Here is a 20,716-nt window from a genome sequence, read left to right as displayed (position 1 = left end):
GAAAAAAAAAAATAAGGCAGAAATACCACCAACTTTTATGCCCAACAGAAACATACCTGAAGGGTCAACAATTTATGGATTTAGGGAAGAATGTATCTTAATTTCTCATGTAGGAAAAGTGGGAAAGGATTCAGTACTTATATCTTCAATGCATAATAGACGTTATAGTGATCCCTCTACTAAAAAACCAGAAATTATTTCTTATTACAATGAGAATAAGTGAGGTGTAGATTCCCTAGTGTAGAAATGTCCCTATTGGACATTTCCATAGCAAATTCATACACTACATCTGTGCTACAAAACAATCCAGTAATAAAAGAAAAAAGGGTTTTTGCTTTGAAACTAAAAAAACTATTAGTTATAAAAATAATTAAATCATTTAAATTTAACACATTCCAGACGTTAAAAATATTAACAATATTCTTCAATCAGACACATATATAAATAAAATACTTAAAAAATGGCAAGAAAAAATTCTTCAAAGAATCAATATAGATCTTTCCTATTGTACAAATCGAACCTTGTATGTATTTATAAAAAAACCCAACATTTTAATGAATATTAATAAGTGTGATTATTTATTAATGATTTAAAGTCGGAAGAAGGAAGATAATTAAATCTAAATTATAAAAGACGTAAGTACACTGTACTCATTTTAATAATGACTGATACCAGCTTACGTAAATGACACTTTAAATCAGGGAAATTCGGCATATTTAGATAACCTGTTTTTGTTATTAATTAGTTCCGGAAAATTACTTTCACAGAATAGGAACTCTTCACTAAATGATTTATTAAATGCAGGCACGATTAACCGTTAGAGATCTCACTCTTGAGAACAAGATACCGAGATAAAGAAATAGTCACAATAGTAAGTTATAATAAAATGCTTGTATTTTATTGTATATAATGTAATTAGTACACAATATTAATTAACCACAACTATAAAAATTTCGTATGATTGGGTATTCGTATTTTGCGTATGATTGTATTACCGTAAAGTAAACATTTCTAATATTAATAATTCGGAACAAAAAATTTGAGAATAACCTACAGGTCATTACAAAATGCAAATCATTTTTTTAAAAACCTTAAATAAGCTCTGCTGAAAGGTAGTCATTTCTGAGATACAACTTTGTGTCCCTAAGTCGACGAATTATAACCGAAAATCTTAACAGTAGTAAAAAGAACAATTTAAGGACCTAAAATTGAATTTGGAACTATTTAAGAATGCAACAAAGAAACAAAAATATGAAGACGTTCTAGCCTGATTTGGGAAAGGATTTTTGATATTCTGGGGAGACACTATTTTGCTGTTTGCGTAAAACTTTAAGCCTGGAATGGAAACCTTACAGCTGAAAGTTATACAATGCTAGTCAAAAGACCGTTCCCCCCTCGTATCTTTTGAAGGTAATAAACAGACGTAGGCTTCTTAACTAGTCATAAAAAGTGACGTAATAGTGACAGATGACGTTACAGCGCCACTGTTACAGATAATTTTAAATGGACTTTATCCCTTAACTGGTGACCATGCGTCTCACAGACTCCGCACGTTTATTAACGCGTCTGCGTTTCTCGCCACAAATACATAGCAACCTGTAATTCGATGTACCTTCTTCTTCTTTAATATGGATCTTCTTCTTCTTCAAGTGCCCTGTCCGTTGCGAACGTTGGCTATTAACATGGCAATTCTGATCTTGTTTGCGGCGCTTCTGAATAGTTCGACCGATGTGAGCCCGAACCACTTCCTCAGATTTTGGAGCCACGAGTGTCTTCTCCTGTATCCTTAATATGGATAGTTCTCGTAAAGTTGTAAGAGTATTAGACGATGATTTCCAAGAAGTGTGCACAAAATGGTATAATGAGGCGAAAAGTTACATTAGTGATGATGATGTGGAAGAAGGATATTATACAGAAAGTGATCATTTTACAGAGAGTGAACAAGAACTAAGTGAAAATGAACAGCAACAAGACTCAGAAATAATATCTAGCGAAGATGAAGAAGAATGTGTCAATTCCAGCAATTATTACTATGGAAAGAAAGGTATAAGTGGAGTAAAAAGGAGCCAACTAGAAACGTCCGTACGCGTGCTCACAATATTGTTGTACTCCCATCAATCCGTTCAAGAGTAGAAAAGTCAACGAGTCCCATTTATTATTTTAATAAATTGTTTTCACCAGATATGTATAGTCTTGTTGTCAAGAGAACTAAAGAAAAACTCGCAACTTTTCGGCCATAATACCAACAATATAAAAAAAAACAAATCCGAGTTGGCTGATACCGATGAAATATAATTGAGAGCTTTCTTGGGACTGCTTCTTTATACTTCTATTTATAAGTCAAATCATGAGGATGTACGAAGTCTGTTTGCTACGAACGGAAAAGGACAGTCTATATTTAGAGCAGTTATGTCGCAGAAACGTTTCCTGACCCTGATAGCCGCCTTAAGGTTTGACGATGCCTTGGGCCGAGAACAAAGAGCAAGGGATAATTCAGCTGCTTCTTCTTCAGGTTCCTTCTCCTATCGGAGGTTGGAAATCATCATCGCTATCTTCTTAATTTTATTGGCCGCGCTTCTGAATAATTCTAATGAGCTGCAACCGAACCACTCTCCCAAATTTCTTAGCCAGGATATTTTGCGTCGTCCTGGGTTTCTCTTCCCTTGTATCTTCCCTTGCATAATTAATCTAAGTAATACGTACTTCTCGCCCCTCATTATATGACCCAGATACTGAATCTTTCTAATTTTAACAGTTTTTATGACTTCACATTCTTTCTTCATTCTTTGTAACACCTCTATATTAGTTACTTTTTCAGTCCACGATATTCTGTGGATTCTCCTGTAGCACCACATCTCAAAAATTCAGCTGCTGCTATCCAAGAATATTCTTTGACTTATTTGTAAGCAATTCAAAAGATACATATATGGTTGGGATAAATGTGTGTGTAGACGAAATGCTGGTAGGCTTCAGAGGCAGATGTCGCTTTTAAAATGTATATTCCCAGCAAACCCTGTAAATAGGGTATAAAAATCATATGTATGACTGATGCACGAACTGGGTATTTACATAATGCTTACATTTATACTGGGAAAGGTTCAGATGGATTTAGCCTCACAAATGAAGAAAGAAGAATGAGCATACCTACTCAAGCAGTTATAAGATTGTCAAACATCTTTACAATACAAATAGAAATGTAACTGGCGACAACTGGTTTAGTTCAGTTGACTTAGTACATCACCTACAACAACATAAACTCACTTACGTTGGAACAATGCGAAAAAATAAAAAAGAAATTCCTCCACAGTTCCTTCCGCGAGCAAATCGTAATGAAAGCGACACTTTCCCAGCATCCCCTTTTCCCTATGGATTTACCAAAGACCTAACACTTTTATCCCGTACAACTAAGAAAAATAAAGCTGTGATATTAATTTCTTCCGTGCATCATTCCATAGAAGTAGATGCAGATAATAGACTACCACAAATAAATTCTTTTTACAACTTGACCGAAGGGGGTGTAGACGCGATGGATGAAAAGTGTGTAAAATATTCCTGTAGCCGCAGTACACGTAGATGGCCCATGGCTATTTTTTATAAAATAGTAGACGTATGTGGAGTAAATTCATACATTATGTTTACTTTGATTCCCGAAAATAATTGGACTAGATTCAAATTTATAGAAACCCTGGCAGATGAACTCATTTACTCACATTTGCATTGAAGATATGAAATGCCAACATTACAAAGGCAGCTGAAACAACTGATCGGAAGTATCCTTGATATTCTTGAAAATAAGGTTAACGAAGAAGAAAAGCTTGAATTAGAAAATATTGCTACATCTGTCCATCCAAATTAAGAAGAAAGACTGCATATTTATGCACAACGTGTCTAAAACCTATATGTTTGCAATGTTCTCGAAAAATTTGTATAAATTGTACCAGGGTAGAATAGATTTTTAAGGTTTTTTGTGATTTGCAGGTTTTGTACAGAATTGCAATTATGTTGTTTTTAACAATTTTTTATATAAAATGTACCTATTTTTAAACATAAATATATTATATTTGGTATGACATTAATATGATATTAAAAAATTACTTTAAATGACTTTAAAAATTTTGTGTTATAAAACATTTTTTCTGTTTTTGTTAAAGTCCTTAGTTTGATTTTTTTCTTTTTCACTAAATAAAAATGACATTACAATATTGTTTTATTACTAAAAACTGTTTTATTGCATTTTTTAGGTGCCAACTTGACAAAAACAGCTTTTTTTAGCCAGGAGTCTGTCAGACTCATGGTTACCATTTATGTAATTAAAAAAAGGGTCACCGGTTAAGGGTTAAGGCAAGTGATACCTCGTTTGAAAGGTATTAAAAATACCTATTCAACCATACTAATTTTATTTGAGTTTAAGCTCAGTTTGATAAATAAATTAAATAAATACTAAAATTGTAGTTTCGCATTTAATTAATAAAAAATATCAAAACCTCCGCCTCTGGTTACTTGTCAAAAACGTTAAGTTTTTCAATTCTCTAATTGTTTTTATGTCAACGTCAACTTTTTTGATAATTAACCAGAGGCGGAGGTTTTAATATTTTTTATTAATTAAATGCGAAACTACAATTTTAGTATTTATTTAATTTATTTATCAAAATGAGCTTAAACTCAAACAAAATTATTATGACTGATCAGGTATTTTCCATACCTTTCAAACGAGGTATCACTTGCCATAAGATCCCATTTAAAATTATCTGCCAAAGTGGCGCTGTAACGTTATCTGTCACTATTACGTCACCTGTTATGACTAGTTGAGAAGCCTAGGTCTGTTTATTACCTCCCTCCAAATTTCACTATTATAACAACCGTTCAAAAGATACGAGGGGAGGAACGGACTTTTGAATAGCAATTGACTTTTTAGAAATAACAACAAATACATATGTCCCATATACGGAACAACTATTTTTCTTTCCCTTTAAGTGAATTGTCCTCCAAGAACATTGGCGACCAGTCACATGAGCTCGACTTTGTCCACAGCGGACCTAAAAAGTGTCATGGTGATGACTCCATATACCACTAGCAGATGTTCTTGAGCAAGGGTATGTTTGTCGAAAGCCCTGGAACACGTTTTCTTCTATTTTCCCCTGAATAATGAGATATAATAGTTCATATTTCGTTTTTCGGATTTCTGATTTCTCATCACACGATGATAGATTTTGTTGATGCAAATTAGTGCCAGATCTTACATAGCTTGAGTTGGGTGAAATTGTTTAGAAGCCGGAATCATTACCATGGCATGTCCACGGTATTTAATCCATTTAGAATATTAAAGACACTTTCGGGAGACGATTATAATGGGAATAAAACACGAAGACGTAAGGCAAAAATTGTTGCACATTGTTGAGAACAACTGTACCAAAAGTAACATAACCGGTTGTAAAGCTTACAAAAAGATAAGGCTGGAGTGTGATTTCAATTTTTGGTATTGTAACTTTTATCTAACTGTTGAAGATTGGGTACACAACAATACAGGAAAAGGGAACTGAAAGAAAACAGAATGTAATAATTTAAGAAATTATAACTAAGAAATTCTGAGACTTTTTTTATAAAAAGGAGAATGATAAACACACAACCAAATATCGAAGAACTCCACATCAAATTAAGAGCGGAACATTTTGTTTTGACCTGCAAAATTAGACGTCTTGGGATTCGATGTAATTCGACTATATCAGATACTTATTTTTACTAATTCTGTATATTTTGACCCTCAAATTTAACACACCGTGTATATATTATGTCCTAACGCAACTATATATTAAGTACAAAGACTTTGCGCCCTTTCTCAGGTGTTATCTGTATCTTTAATGATCTTTTGCCTCCAAAATGAATAGGGTTCCTTGTTACAAGTCTGTTAGACCAGGAGGAACTTCCGTACAAGTTTCAAAATTCTGTGACTTTTCCTTCAATAGTCATCAAAACATTGAAGATAAACGAACACCACGACACGATTTCAAAAAGGATCTGGCGGATCTTTAAGAAGAAAAAGAAGAAGAGTGTCAACATGAAGTAGAGATAGCAAAACAGAAATATGTATGTTGAAATATATATGTGTAATATTATTTCGTGCGCGTGGTTTCCGGTGTTCTATGCTTCTGTGACAACCAGAAAACAGCGCGCAAAAAGTTTCGCACCTGGATATTTTGTAAGATGAATTTCTGAAATATTACGAAAACTATACATATTCATTTGAACGGTTTTACAGTAAAATGCGGATGTGTCTAACGCGCAAATAACCACAATTCTTTTATTATGTAATAAAACCAAACTACCATTTTATGCCAATTAAAATACCCAAACAAATATCTAATATGCTAATAAGGAAAATACATTTTAATGAATCATCAGTTGTTGATAAAAGTTAATAAACTGAAATATTTATGTATTCTAAGAATATTGCAAGATAAAATAATATTATAAAATGAAAACGGAACAAACATAAATATGTAATAACGAAGAGGGAAGACAAGAAGTTAAAAATATACAGATGCAAAAAAGCTACATTTGAAAATAATTCGTTCAAGCAAGTAAGTGCTGTAGTACGAAAATATAAAATAATTTTTATCATGTAATTGCCTTCTGCACAGCAGTTATCAAAGACATAAACTTATCGAGCCATGTCTGGTTTTGGTTCTCTTCGTGTTATTTTATCGGTAATATTTATTTAAATATCTTCCTTTTCGCTTAATACGTGAAGCACTGTTATCCCTTCGCTTGTTTGGGCGTCCTACGCTTTCCCTTCCGAAACATCTTTATTTGAAATATTTTTTTTTCGTCCATTTTTTAAATACTTCATTCCAGCTATTTCTGCACTGACTCATTCTCACTTAGATTGTCTCAAGAGAATTATTATCTGAATCGGGTTGTGCATATAAAAGAAACTGTTTTTGTGTTTTTTGCGACATTTTCATTTCGTTAGACACAGGTACATGTTAGGTCTCGGACTTGATAGTTAAAGAAGATGACGTCCGACGAAGCAATGTATCGAGAGTTAGATCGTCTCAAAAGTCCGATTTAATAAGATTAGTAATTAGATAATATAGAAGTTTCCGAAGAAATTAGAATTAGTGATAGTGTTAAAAGGATTCTAGAAACTAATAATTCTTTGAATCTAGTAAAAAACTTTATAGGGGTGTAACGTATCAAAATTCCGATAAGTTACATTTTGTCCAAAATTCGATATGTTATTAAATTTTAAATCACCCCGCACATCATTTTAAATTTCAGTAAACATTTTCCCATGAGATCATTTCTTAAGACCACCCACTTATCTATTCTGCCTTACATTTAGGTCCATCAGTACTTAGCCCCCTTTCAGACGAGGATACTGTATCCGAGATGCAGATATTACATAGACTCAAATGGAGCTTTTCACACGGGATGCGCGAGGGATACAGTATGCGAGATACCGAATTCAGTATCTCGGACCTTCTTGTCGCCGACGACTGAATGCGTATGCCAGATACAGAAGAACCATTACGTTAAAATGAACGCTTTCAGATTTTATTTAGGGCGAGGTAAACAATTTACAAATTGGAGATAAGTACACATATTTATTTTAAATATGTGTAATTAGTATTAATTACCTTATTAATTTATAAGAGTCATAGAAAGCCGTTCTTTTGATGAAATAATTCTACGCATAGTTGTGTCTTTTTTACTCCATTGAATTTCCAAAATTTTGTGAAGTTCTTCAAACGACTTCACAGACATTCGAAGATAGTTAAAAAACTTCGATGGATCTTGCAATCTTGATACAGCAAACTATACGTTCCCTTGGTTTCTCTTAATTCTATAATAGGATGAACCCACAAATTACGTCGTCTTTTCAGTTTCTTTTTCTTTTTATTTAATATGTACCACAGCATAACACACTCTTCTACATCCATAATCCAAAAATATAACCGCACTGCACTGCTATTTTCATACTGACGAGCATGCCCGTGAATCCGATACAGCAGCCATCAAAATTCTGTATCTCGCATACAGTATCCTCGTCTGAAAACCTTCTTACTGGAATACCGTAATAAACCTTTTTAAAAGTTACCGCTTGGCTGCCATAATATAATTTCCCGTTAGAATAACCCTCGTTTTTGACTGTGGTTGTCGGTAGCTTTTTTGTTTACAAATATAGTGCCGTCGGTCTGTTTGAACCTTGTATTGTCCTTAGAAGGTCCGAAGGAAAATATCCCGTTGTGGAATACCCTAACGTTTCCGTTTGGTTTGGACCGCACACCAAAATGACGGTATCCCCTCTTGAATATTCTCTATATAAAACGGAAAATTTTTGAAGCGAAGCTTCTATGCTGATGTTTTTTTTTCTCTACAGTAAAATGCCTTCTCCATTACTGAAGGTTGGCTATAACTACAGCAAATTGCTCTGTATCTTGAGCTGTTCTTAGTATCGAATGTGTGTCCATGCCTGTCCAGTCTCTTACATTCTTCAACCAGGAGCATTTTCTTCTTCCTGTACCTCTTCTTCCTTCCACTTTCCCTTCCATTATAAGTCGTAGGAAGTTGTATTTTTCTCCTCTGTAAATACGTCCTAGATAACTCGTTTTCTGTTTTTTACAATACTTAGGAGTTCCCTCTCAGTATCCATTCTTCTTAGCACCTCGTTGTTGGTCAAGTGCTCTGTCCAAGAGATCTTCAGCATCCTTCGAAAAACCCACATCTCAAAGGCTTCTATACGCCTCATACTTGTAATTCCGAGAGTCCATGTTTCCGCTCCGTATAGCAATATGGAATAAATAAACGTTTTTACAAAATTGGTATCGGATAATCGGATATTTACTCTAAGCAGGTTTAAATTAAAAACTGCATGAAAAATAACTACCTAACAAAATATAGGCATTAAATGAGAAGTAAAAAATTAAAAGAATATCTGTCACTAAAACATTAGATTCGTAACGATTGTGAATATGTAAGAAAAGTCATATATGTCATCCAATTAATAAGTGAATCATCTGTTTAAATTTTAATTCTCGTTTTAAAATAATTTCATATAAATACAATTATTATTTTTTTAAACAGATTATTTAGTTTATATAATAACTAAATTTGCTAACAAATGATATTTATTTATATTTTATTATTAATATTTGGTCTTAATTTGACAGGTTTGTCATAAGTAAACAACGTACGCTTTGCTAATACGTTAACACGTGGCGTTTGGAGCAAACAGTCTGAAGCACCGCGCTAGTCTACAGTACCGCCTACTGTTCCACTTTTTTTATCTATTCATTTTCCGCTAAGCCACTATGTAGTGAAGTTCGCTATTGTGTGTTGGAAGACCCCTGACAAAGTGTACGACAGTTTTTCGTATTTCTTTATATTTTTATCTTCTGTTATTTCGCCTATTTGACTTTGCTTTTTAATTATGTCCAATGTCAGTCCACAGTTAATCCAAAGCCCAAGTATAATCCATGTCCGAGTATAATCCAATATTCATCCAAAGCCAATCCAAATGTATAATCCAATGTTGGCCCGACGTGATCAAAAAGTAGTTCCTAAATCAGTCCACAGTTATTCCAAACATAATATTTAAGTCAGTCCCAGTTAATTCGAAAGACAAGTACGAAGTCTATCTGTGGTGATCAAAACCAAATACATGTTCGTTATCCTATAGCAAATAAGGAACGGGAAACAGTTATTAGAAGTGATATTGTTGAACATGTTAATAGCTTCATATACCTTGGCTTTCTAGTGACTACTACCAACAACACAAGTGAAGAAATGAAAAGGCGAATAAATCTTACAAATAGGGTATACTGTGGGCTCCAAAAACGTTTCCACTCAAGAAACATCCAAAGACAAATTAAAATTATTATATACAAAACACTGCTGAGGCCGGACCTCACATATAGGAAAGAAACAGGACCGTTACACAGAAGGATGAAAGACTTGGGAATATTCGAGCGTAAAATACTCCGCAAAATAAACTACAAACGACCAATGCGCAGTGGCGCCAAGGCAGTGGCGCAAAAGATATAACGAATTATACGAATTCTTTAACGAACCAGACATCGTAACGTAGGTTACGATTATATATTAAAACATATAATACGAATGCTAGACAACACGATCGCTAAAAAGCTAACCACAAGAACATCTGTAGAAAGAAAAAGCAGAGGCCGACCGCGAGTTAGGTGGTTAGATGAAGTTAAGACTGACTTACAGGTATTAAAAATCAGAAGATAGCAACATATCGCCAGAAATCGAACAGAATGGTGACGAATTTTGGAGCAGACCAGGATCCACAAAGAATTGTCGAGCTAAAGATGATGATGATAACACCCCTGCTCTGAGGCTGGGTTTACTACTATGTGCGTGCATGTGTTCTCGTTTATTTACGGCCTTGTCACCGTCACCCGTTTATTTTGATGAATCGTTTAATATTCTATTCACCGTAGAGGCGGTAGAGCTCAAAATGACTCAAAAAGTATTTTATGTTCAAGACCAGTTAGACGCTCTTCGTCGCTTTTCCTTATCGTTCCTGTTTCGCACGGGTGAGGATTGCTTTGCTGAGTTTTGTATATCAGTAGTCTCGTTTTTTGTGACTTCGCATGTTTATATATGCCTGATTTTTGCTTAGTATTGCTTGTGACCACTATCCCCTACCTTTACTTCTACTAATACCTTTTATTCTATACTTCACCCAATTTTCGTGAACATCCTCACCGATACAATCCAAGTGAAGATATCCTAGCATTAATTCGAGAGTTTCCACAAACTTTTTTGCTGTCTTTGTTTTTTTAAGTCTTCTACATTAAACTTTTCTCTTTACTTCTTTTAACTTTCATCGTTTAAAAATTCTAATTCGTATTTTCATTTGAAGTAAATAGTAGTGGAGTCTATGTGAAATAGTAGGCTTGCTCCGCGTCCAGTGCATACGTTATTCACGTCACTGTAGTGTGCTGCATCAACTACTATATTTTCGATTTGATTTACTGTATTCCCATTAGGCTTGTCCAAGTTCCTTTATATGATACGTAATTCACGTCACTGCTGCGTATTGCATTAATTACTACATTGTCGATTTGATTTAGTGTATTCTCATTGGACTTGTCCAAGTTCCTTTATACATGTCCCTGTATATGAAGCATGTGCTTGCAATTATAAAGTGCAATTATAAAGCAGGTCCCGTTGTTGATTAACTTTTCATGTAGACTGTGTTTCCAGTTTCGAATGGTTGGTGCATATTGTTAAATCTCGAAACATAAATGATTGTTAGGTTAATATTCAACAAAAAAGTATATTTCTTGTTGTAGTAATCACATGCTGAAATACTATATGCTACTTTAAACCGAATATGTTACAGTTTATTCGATTTGCTTGACGAAGTCCGTTGAGTATTCGACGAATATATTGAGAGAGCATAATAAGATATATACTACTATTTATTCGGTAAGATTGAATACTGTCATAAATGTACAGTATATTGCCATGTGACCTGGTAACTGTAACTTTTAGTTATATTTAATTTATGAGAAGATCTATTAACAAAAATAATTTCTTACGTATTTTTAAACAATTATACATGTTAGTCACCCGATTAAAAATTCACATATTAATAACATTGTATCTGGGTAGAGTATCTCCATAACATATTAAACAAGGCATTGATGGTAGAGACCTACGTATCATAGAAAAGTTGTTTGGAAGTAGAACGCCGTCGTACGAATCGATAGGAGATTAACCGACGAATGTTACATTCCAGGAGGCGTCAGACAAGGATGCATTCTATCCTCACTGTTATTTAATATCTACTTGGATATAATTTTTAAACAGGCTTTGCACGATAAAAACTTGGATTGAAAATCAATGGTGAACTGATTAATAATCTTAGATACGCTGATGACACTGTTATCTTATGCGATAGTCTCCAGGGCCTTAAAGAGTTATTGGATTGCGTAAACACGACAGGAAGACAAATGGGTTTAAAAATGAATGGTTCTAAGTTAAGCATCAATTACAAAATTTTATCAGGTTATAATCCAGACGATCCAGTTGACCAAGAACCAAGAGATACTTTATCTTTTCTGGACAATGATGATATTGAAAATGCTATGAAATGCTCAATAGTTAGAAGAATAAATCGGATCTAGAAAGAGACACTAAAGGTGAGGAACAGGATGAAATGCATAAAATTAGAGAGAAGGATAATGGATCAACAAAGGTGAAAAATACATAGTTATAATTCTGTGTAACTTATTCTATATACAGTAGGTGATCAAATTATTATGATCAGTCACAAAATTTCAAGTTTTTGACATTTTGTTTGAACATTTTTATTTTATTTATTTAGTTCAAATAAATGTTTCAATCATATACTCTACGACACTGGTCGGTCATCTGTAACCAAAATACCTTCGTAATCGGATTATAAGTTTGACTGCTGTATTGTATTCCTTCAGATACAAGGTGGGTTAGTCAAAAACATCTTAAACCGTCAGTTTCAGGTTGGTTTTTACTATTATATCGTATTACCTATCCTCTCTGTATTTCAGTTCTCTAATTAGGGTTAAACTTGTAGTGAGCTATCGACAAATTGTGAACCGAATGAAAAACAATGCATTATAAACATGTACAAAAAAATAAAAATTGATAATCCTGGAATGAAAATAACAGTTATGGTAGCAAAAATAAAAAGGCAACAGGTTAGTTTTGCAGAATAGTTATTGTTAAAATCAAGACTTACTAAAGTAATATGCTAATTTTAGGTGTTGCGAATTCAACTATTTACAGAACAATTAAGGAATATAAGCAGACTAGAACAGTAAGATGTCCTAAAAATATTGGCAGGCGACCTTCTATTCTTGCAAGATACGATGGAGTTAAAACATTTGTACGACAGATAGTAAGCAGCTTCTTTTTCAAGAATAAAATGAACACTTTAAATAAAATTTTAAGTGAAATTAACAACCGCCCAGATCTTCTAAATATGTGTCGTTCACTATTATATAAATTCTTGAAGCAAATCAATTTTAAATGGGTTAGCCACAATTATATAGTACAATTATCTAAAACATTTTAGAGGTTTCATTTTTATAATCGGGTATACAGGGTGAGTCATGAGGAACTTTATTTCATTTTACTGTAGTGTTTATACGGCTCATTTGATTTTTTTAATTTTTGCATGATACAGTACACTACTATCAAGCATTCGACTGGTATTAGCTAAACTAAAAAATTCCAGGACTGGCTTTGGAAAAATTAATTTAGGGATTCGTATTAAATATTACACCCTGTATAAATTTTTTTTAAAATGCAATAAGTGATTTTCAAACTACATAAATAGCCAATGAAAACGACATATGCGACAATGTTGTCGCACTTTTATTAAATTTTTAGTGAACGATCAAATCTTACCAAAAATAGAACAACCATAATGAAGTATCAAATTATAAGGTATTAATTTAAACAAATGTTATAAATTTCAAACATTTTAATTAAAATGAGTTCCTACAACATAATCTAATACGTAGAAAATTAACATCTTTACTGTCACTTTGTATTATCTCTACGATAGAATCAATTGTTTTTCAATTTAAAATTTTTACTCATAGATCGTATTGGGGCATTATTTTCGATAAATAATAAATTAAATTGATTAAAAAGTCAAACCTCTTGTATGTGTTAGTTTTTGTTGATTGTAAATGATTAAAATTTTATGTCAAATAATAATACATTGCATTAACTGTACTAAATAAAAATAAATCTAAAAAAGTTTAAGTTGGCGTTGACCGTTTGACGTTTCTTGATATTTTATACCCATTGTCATTATTGTCATTATCAATTGTTATTTATGTGTACAAGAATACATATTTCTTCTGTCATATCTACGTTAAGTACATTGTGTTAGTTTTGGTAGAGCTTTTGTTACTTTCGTTCAAAAGGCCACATCAGTTTTCGACCACAGAATATGCAGACATAATATTTGTTTATGGATTCTGTAATGGGAATGGTAGGGCTGCTAGTAGAGAATATCGCAGGAGATTTCCTAATCGTCGAACTCCCAGTCATCCAACATTTGGGTCAGTTTTTAATTATTTGCGAGAAAATGGCACTTTTCCTAATGGAACAACAGAGCGACATGTAGATGAAGCGCAGGAAGATGACATTATGGACGCCGTTACTATGAACCCTACAATAAGCACTAGACAAGTAAGTCGAGAACTCAATGTTACTCAATCAAAAGTAAGTAGAGTCTTACAAAAAAATAATCTATACCCATATCACATTCAAATGGTTCAGCGACTACATGCTGGAGATGAGATCGATAGGTTGGAATTTTGTAGATGGATTAACAATAATCGACCAACGCTATACAGGACACTATTTACAGATGAAGCCCAATTTACCAGAGACGGGATAAATAATTCACGACATTCACATGTGGGGGCAGAAGAAAATCCCCATGGTATTCGAGAACGTCGTTCTCAGTTAAGGTTTTCGGTAAACGTGTGGATTGGTGTCATAAATAACCAATTAGTAGGTCCTCACTTTTTTGATGGTCCTTTAATAGGGCAGGTCTATTTGAACTTTCTACAAAATATTTTGCCGAATTTGCTTGCCAACGCGAACGTTGCTATCCGAGGGATGTATTTTCAGCATGATGGGGCACCCCCACACTTTTTACTGGCAGTGAGACAACATCTCAATAATGTTTATGGCAACAGGTGGATAGGACGTGCAGGTCCTATTTCGTGGCCTTCAAGATCCCCCGATTTCAATCCCGTTGATTACCATATTTGGGGACAATTGAAGCAACTAGTTTACGCAGTGAATATTAATAACCGACAACAATTAATTGATAGAATTATACATTGTTGTAATACTATTAGAAACGATCCCCAGAGTATCCGAAATTCAATACGTCAATTAACAATTCGGCAACAAAAATGTGTACAGGCTGCAGGGTTCCATTTCGAAAATCTATTTTGAATTATTTTTATTTTGTTACCATTATTGTATCTTTTCCAGTTCTAATTTATGGGTTTATCATAACTATGTACATATTTTTAGTTTTTTTTAATTGTTCTTCGTTATTGTTAGTAGTTACTGTTTTTCGTTGTGCAGTGACTCAGTTTATCATTTCAATTAAAATGTTTGAAATTTATAACATTTGTTTAAATTAATTACCTTATAATTTGATACTTCATTATGGTTGTTTTATTTTTGGTAAGATTTGATCGTTCACTAAAAATTTAATAAAAGTGCGACAACATTGTCGCATATGTCGTTTTCATTGGCTATTTATGTAGTTTGAAAATCACTTATTGCATTTAAAAAAAATATATACAGGGTGTAATATTTAATACGAATCCCTAAATTAATTTTTCCAAAGCCAGTCCTGGAATTTTTTAGTTTATCTAATACCAGTCGAATGCTTGATAGTAGTGTACTGTATCATGCAAAAATTAAAAAAATCAAATGAGCCGTATAAACACTACAGTAAAATGAAATAAATGGTCAATTACACAAATCACCCTGTTAATTAATAAAGAAGAGGAGTTGAAATTTTTTAGTGGCCACATGATATGCTCCCTGAGGGACTCTACATATGGTAGAAGTATGTAAAGTTCCTCATGACTCACCCTGTATTATTTTTACTACTAAATAGTTTTTGTAATTAAAACTATTTAGTAGTAAAACTGTTTCGTAGAAATGATTGTAATTGCAAACTTCTTGTTTGATCAAAATATTTTTCTTATTTATAGACATAAGTACAACAGCCCTTGTGTGACAGGTTTTTGGAAACATACCAGTGTACAAATATTTTCATTTTAAGTATCATGTACTTACATTTCACTGTTCTCATTTAACATATTATACTTGGTATGTTTGATGATGAGTATACTATGTAATGATCTCATAAAGTAAGTTAAGTTTTTAATTGTATACTCTACTGGAATGTTGTCAAGTATTTATAAGAACATGGAAAAGGGAAAAAAATGAATATTTTTTACTTTACATATAAGCAGATTCATTGCAGCAAATATTGCATAGCATAACTATAGATTGTTTATCTTACTGTTTATAGGATAATTGATTTATTGTCTATATTATGAATGTCTTACCATAGCTATTTTTTAGCTGAAATTATTCAAAGAATGGTTTATACATTGGACTGCGGACCAAAAACAAAACTTTCTTTGAATCTTTCTTTCTGAATTTTGAAGAAATTCAAAATGGTGTAGTTGTTCATGAACCTCACCAAGACATAAATGGAGAGGATATTTTGGAAAACTAATAAAATGATTAAATTTTTATTTTTACATACATCTCGAATATAAATATTATGCACCGAATATTATTTTCCTCTAATATCTAAATCGATTTTTGACTCTTTAAGTTGTTTGTAATAACTTGATGATATGCGAATAGTATTTAATGTGATATTTTTCTAGATGGTATTTATGCTAAATATAGTTTAAAATGTTTATGAATTTATAAACGTATGTTATTTATATCTAATTATCATAAGAAAAACTGCAACTATCTTTTAAACTTAGTATATACTTGTTGGGAAGCATTTTCATTTTGTTTTCATCACAATAAAAGAACTTTAGTAAATTAATGTTGTGTTTTAGTTACTCGCATCATTGTCATAGACTGTAGACTTTGCTTTTGGTATTCGTACTTTTATGCTGTATTGATACAGTTGGTTTTGTTCTTCCTGGTTGTAGATCATCACAAGAAAACTGCAAAATTATGGTAGAATGTAACATAATAAATTGAATTTGTTGATTATCTCACAGAAATCCAGTATTGTTTCGTAAATTTTATTTATTGATAACAAATGGGACAAACTCACTGTCAAAATTAAACAAGAATCCAGCATTAAAGAAATTGCAAGTACATACTTATTTATACAAAGTATCATTTGGCATTTTAGTGCTTCAAATAGAATCTAATGATATTGATACATAAGTTGAGGTAACTAATTCGCATGCATGAGAAGTAGGACCACACCTATATTGAACCATAATTAATTCTGTGATAGGAAACATAAAAAACGTTTCAATTTCCACTTCGGAAATCGTTCTCAAAATACAAACATTAGTAAATTAAATAGTCAATTTACTAATGTTTGTATTTTGAGAACGATTTCCGAAGTAGAAATTGAAACGTCAATAAACGTACTTTAACCTTTAATTGTGGCTTATTTTCATTTAAATAGTAATTACTTTAACATGTCACAAGAAAATAGCTTCAGAACAAAATAAAGAGTATTGCTTCAAAAAGGTGACGGCGTTTGATTATCTTGATAAGCACAGTACATTATAACGTACCATCAAAACTAGATAATTGAACGTAGCAGAAATTAAAATACTGTAATAATTACATCAAAATCGCTGATGCTGGATACAGAAAGCAGTAATGGATACAGCATTTAGACTAGCTGAGAAATATGTGCATAAGGTAAGTCTCCCAAGTAAAGTCTAGGTACGGTTTGGCACAGGAAATATGGACTTCAAAACCATGATAAGAATACAAATGTAATTATTTATTTTAATAGCAATTTATTAATGTGACTTTCCATATTTTACCATCTATAATAATCAAACCTTCTTTTACAAAATTATTTGTAAAAAAGCATTCGAAACTGACTTACCTGCATTGTACTTTGGTGTAACGCAGAATCACTATTCGTTCGTCTCCACCCGGTATCAGTAGGAGGGCTTAAATAAGGTGATGTATAAGGAGATGTATCTAACCGTCTTTCGTGGGTTTTCCTCATTGGACCACCCTGAGATCGCGCCCTACTCCTGCCTTCGACTCTGCTGGCTGGCATCTTTCCTGAGTGACATGGCTCATCCTATAAAGTTAAAATTATTTAATTAAAGCATACAAATGCTTAAAATTTTCATAAATTTTAAAAGAATACCTAATAGTAATTATTATTGTTTAAATTGAAGTAAACCATAATTACATAAGTGTCGATTGTTAGTAATTATTGGCAGCTAGTAATGTTAATGAGATTTATGGCAATGTTGTTACAATATTACTAAAGATACGGGTTGTTCTACAGGTTAAACAATATAATTGTATTTTTGCGTAAATATGCCAATGTTTGCTGTAATTTTAAATACGTATTAAAAGCTTAACTGGTAATACACCATGCCGTACAAGTGGGACCAATTGCTGAACAAGTGGCCAAAAGTCTAAATGTGAATCATTTTGGATATAAATGTGTACTATAAGGTTTTCAACAAGGGTACGATAAACAAGGAAACAAAGTATGGGACATTAAGAACGTTAATGAAATCTAAATGCGTATCAAGAAAAACAAAACAAGAATTTATAAGACCAACAGTCACGTCTAACATAATCAGAAACATTTTTTAGAAATATGAGAAAAAAAGTTATAAGAACAATATATGGGGATGTAAAACAGAAGAATTGTGGGAAAGAAGATCTAATAAAGAAATACAAGACATGTAGGAACCAAAAATATCAACGGTGATTACTCAAGAATGCGTTTCCTAGGATATATAGAATAATATAGGACCGATATAGAAAAGGGAGACCACAAAAAAGATGGTGTTCTGGAGTATCTTCAAAAAGGGTGTACTAAACTGAAAAAAGGAGGCAGTTGGTATAAGCAAATGAAAGGAAATAACTGTAGAGTAAAATGAAATACATAATTTATTTAAATGACAATTTAATTTGTATTTGTAATGTAATTCTTAAACCTACAAGGCCTGCTGATCCCGGATATAAATAATTTTTACATAAAAATGGAAACGATTCCAACAAATTTAAAACATTAAAATATGAGAATTAAGAGTAAATGATAAAATATTTTTTTACTATCAAGTTTATCTTGCAAATTGGAATATACATTAGCATAAACCAAAGAGGTATATTACCAATGACGCAAATATAAAATTGACCACTTGCTTATCTATAAAAAATTTAAAAAAGTTGCGATATATTGTTTTAAGGGAAAATAAATAGTAGCAATATGCAGTTTGGTGCACATGGAATAAATATATTTATTATTTTGCAACTTTTTAAGTTTAAGAAAATGCTCTTGGCTATATCAATACCTCCAAAGATGATTATTGGTTGCAACTTGATGGAGCGATTCCTCACTAAGTTGTTGAGAGAATATTTAAAAAACGCGTTTAATAGAATGAATAGTGTCTAGTTTTATCGATTGCTCCCAAAGATTATCTGATACGAGTCCACTGGATTTAGTTTGGTACAATTGGTCCAAAAAAAGGACTAACCCCGACATCCAAAGTAAAAGTTTTCCTCCAACACCAAATTGTTCTATATGGTCCATATACTGTTCAATAAAAAGCGTGCAATTTGAGCGTCGGGTTTTGGGGGGAGCGGGAGAGAAGTCGGTAAATTAGTAGTTTTTTACGTTTTTCGTCAATATTTCTAAAACTATGCGGTTTAGCGTGAACAATGTTCTATACAAAAATGTTCTACATTAAATTTGAAATAAAAAAGATCCCATGCATGCATAATCCTTCTAAAACGATCGGTTTCAAAGTTACAGAGGGTGTACATGTAGACCGTGCTACATAAGATTACGAGAAATTAATGAGCAAGTTAGTTTTGAAAATTGTAAAAGTAAACTCCAAATAAAAATGTCAAAATTTACAAACCGTAATAAAAATTAAATAAGTACGAAGTATTAAAACATTAACACCTGAACTCTCTTCTTTATCAACAGGAGTTATAGGAGATGAAAACGTGAACTGTGATAATGCGTTTGAAGTCGGAACCTTTGCTTTAAAAGACATTGACAACAAGACATTAAATGAGATGCACTTAAAAAGAAAGTTAGCTATTAACTCCCTAGCCTCTATAACCAGGTCGATGACAATTAAAACCACCCATGGTATGTGTAAACCCAAACACTCTCTTACATTGGATGGTGTACAGAGTAAGGAGTGATGAGAGACTTAAAGAAATATTTCAATATGAACTATGTGCGTATCCTCGATCTTTGTTCGACGAATCTGGCTTGATGAGAAAAGGAAGCAAATGGTTACTATTTAGGTTCTTTTCAAAACTAATCATTATGTACTCTAGATCCAGGGAAAATATCATACATCATTGATGGAGGTCACCTCCTTTATTGTATTGTCTGGCGACGTCCAGCTACCTTCAAACAGATTTGCGAGCAATACAGATACTACGTAATTACTTATTACGGAACAGTGACTGTTGTATTTGATAGATACTAGCAAAGAAATAAAAAAGATGAAGACCACCTATGCAGAGCACGTTCTAGCATTGAAGTAAAAGTTGAACACTCAATCCATGTAAATATAAAAACGCTAACAACAAGATGGGCCTTATTTCACTTCTTACAGTACACTTGCAAAGTTGTGGTTGCACAGTTCATCAAGCATCGGGTGACGCTGACTTATTAATAGTTTTAACAGCTATTGATGAAGCTAAGAAATACGTTGAATCTTGTGTTATTGGTTATGACACGGACCTACTAGTTTTGTTGACTGTACACGCACCATCAGAGAAGAAATTGAAAATGGCGGTACCAAAGAAAGGCAATCAGCAGCAAAAAGTCTACACTATTGCTGACATTCAGTGAGGTATTAGGAATATGGATGCACTCCTTACAATATACGCCTTTACAGGATGTGACACGGTATCAGCTATCTACAAGAAGGTGAAA

General features: G+C 32.8%; 1 protein-coding gene across 4 annotated transcripts in view; it reads right to left on the bottom strand.

Moving 5' to 3' along the window:
* Positions 1 to 20,716, bottom strand: part of Crtc (CREB-regulated transcription coactivator) — a 211,480-nt gene that overhangs the window by 98,730 nt on the left and 92,034 nt on the right. For all 4 annotated transcript variants that reach the window (XM_072523620.1, XM_072523621.1, XM_072523619.1 and 1 more), the window contains exon 2: positions 17,672 to 17,875. In XM_072523620.1, coding sequence (XP_072379721.1) covers positions 17,672 to 17,875 — 204 coding nt within the window. The remainder of the gene's footprint in view (positions 1 to 17,671; positions 17,876 to 20,716) is intronic.

The sequence above is a fragment of the Diabrotica undecimpunctata genome, chromosome 2 (genome assembly GCF_040954645.1).
Source record: "Diabrotica undecimpunctata isolate CICGRU chromosome 2, icDiaUnde3, whole genome shotgun sequence".
NCBI lineage: Eukaryota > Metazoa > Arthropoda > Insecta > Coleoptera > Chrysomelidae > Diabrotica > Diabrotica undecimpunctata.
The sequence above is the reverse complement of the archived record's forward strand: the minus strand, read 5'-3'. Positions and strand labels throughout refer to the sequence as shown.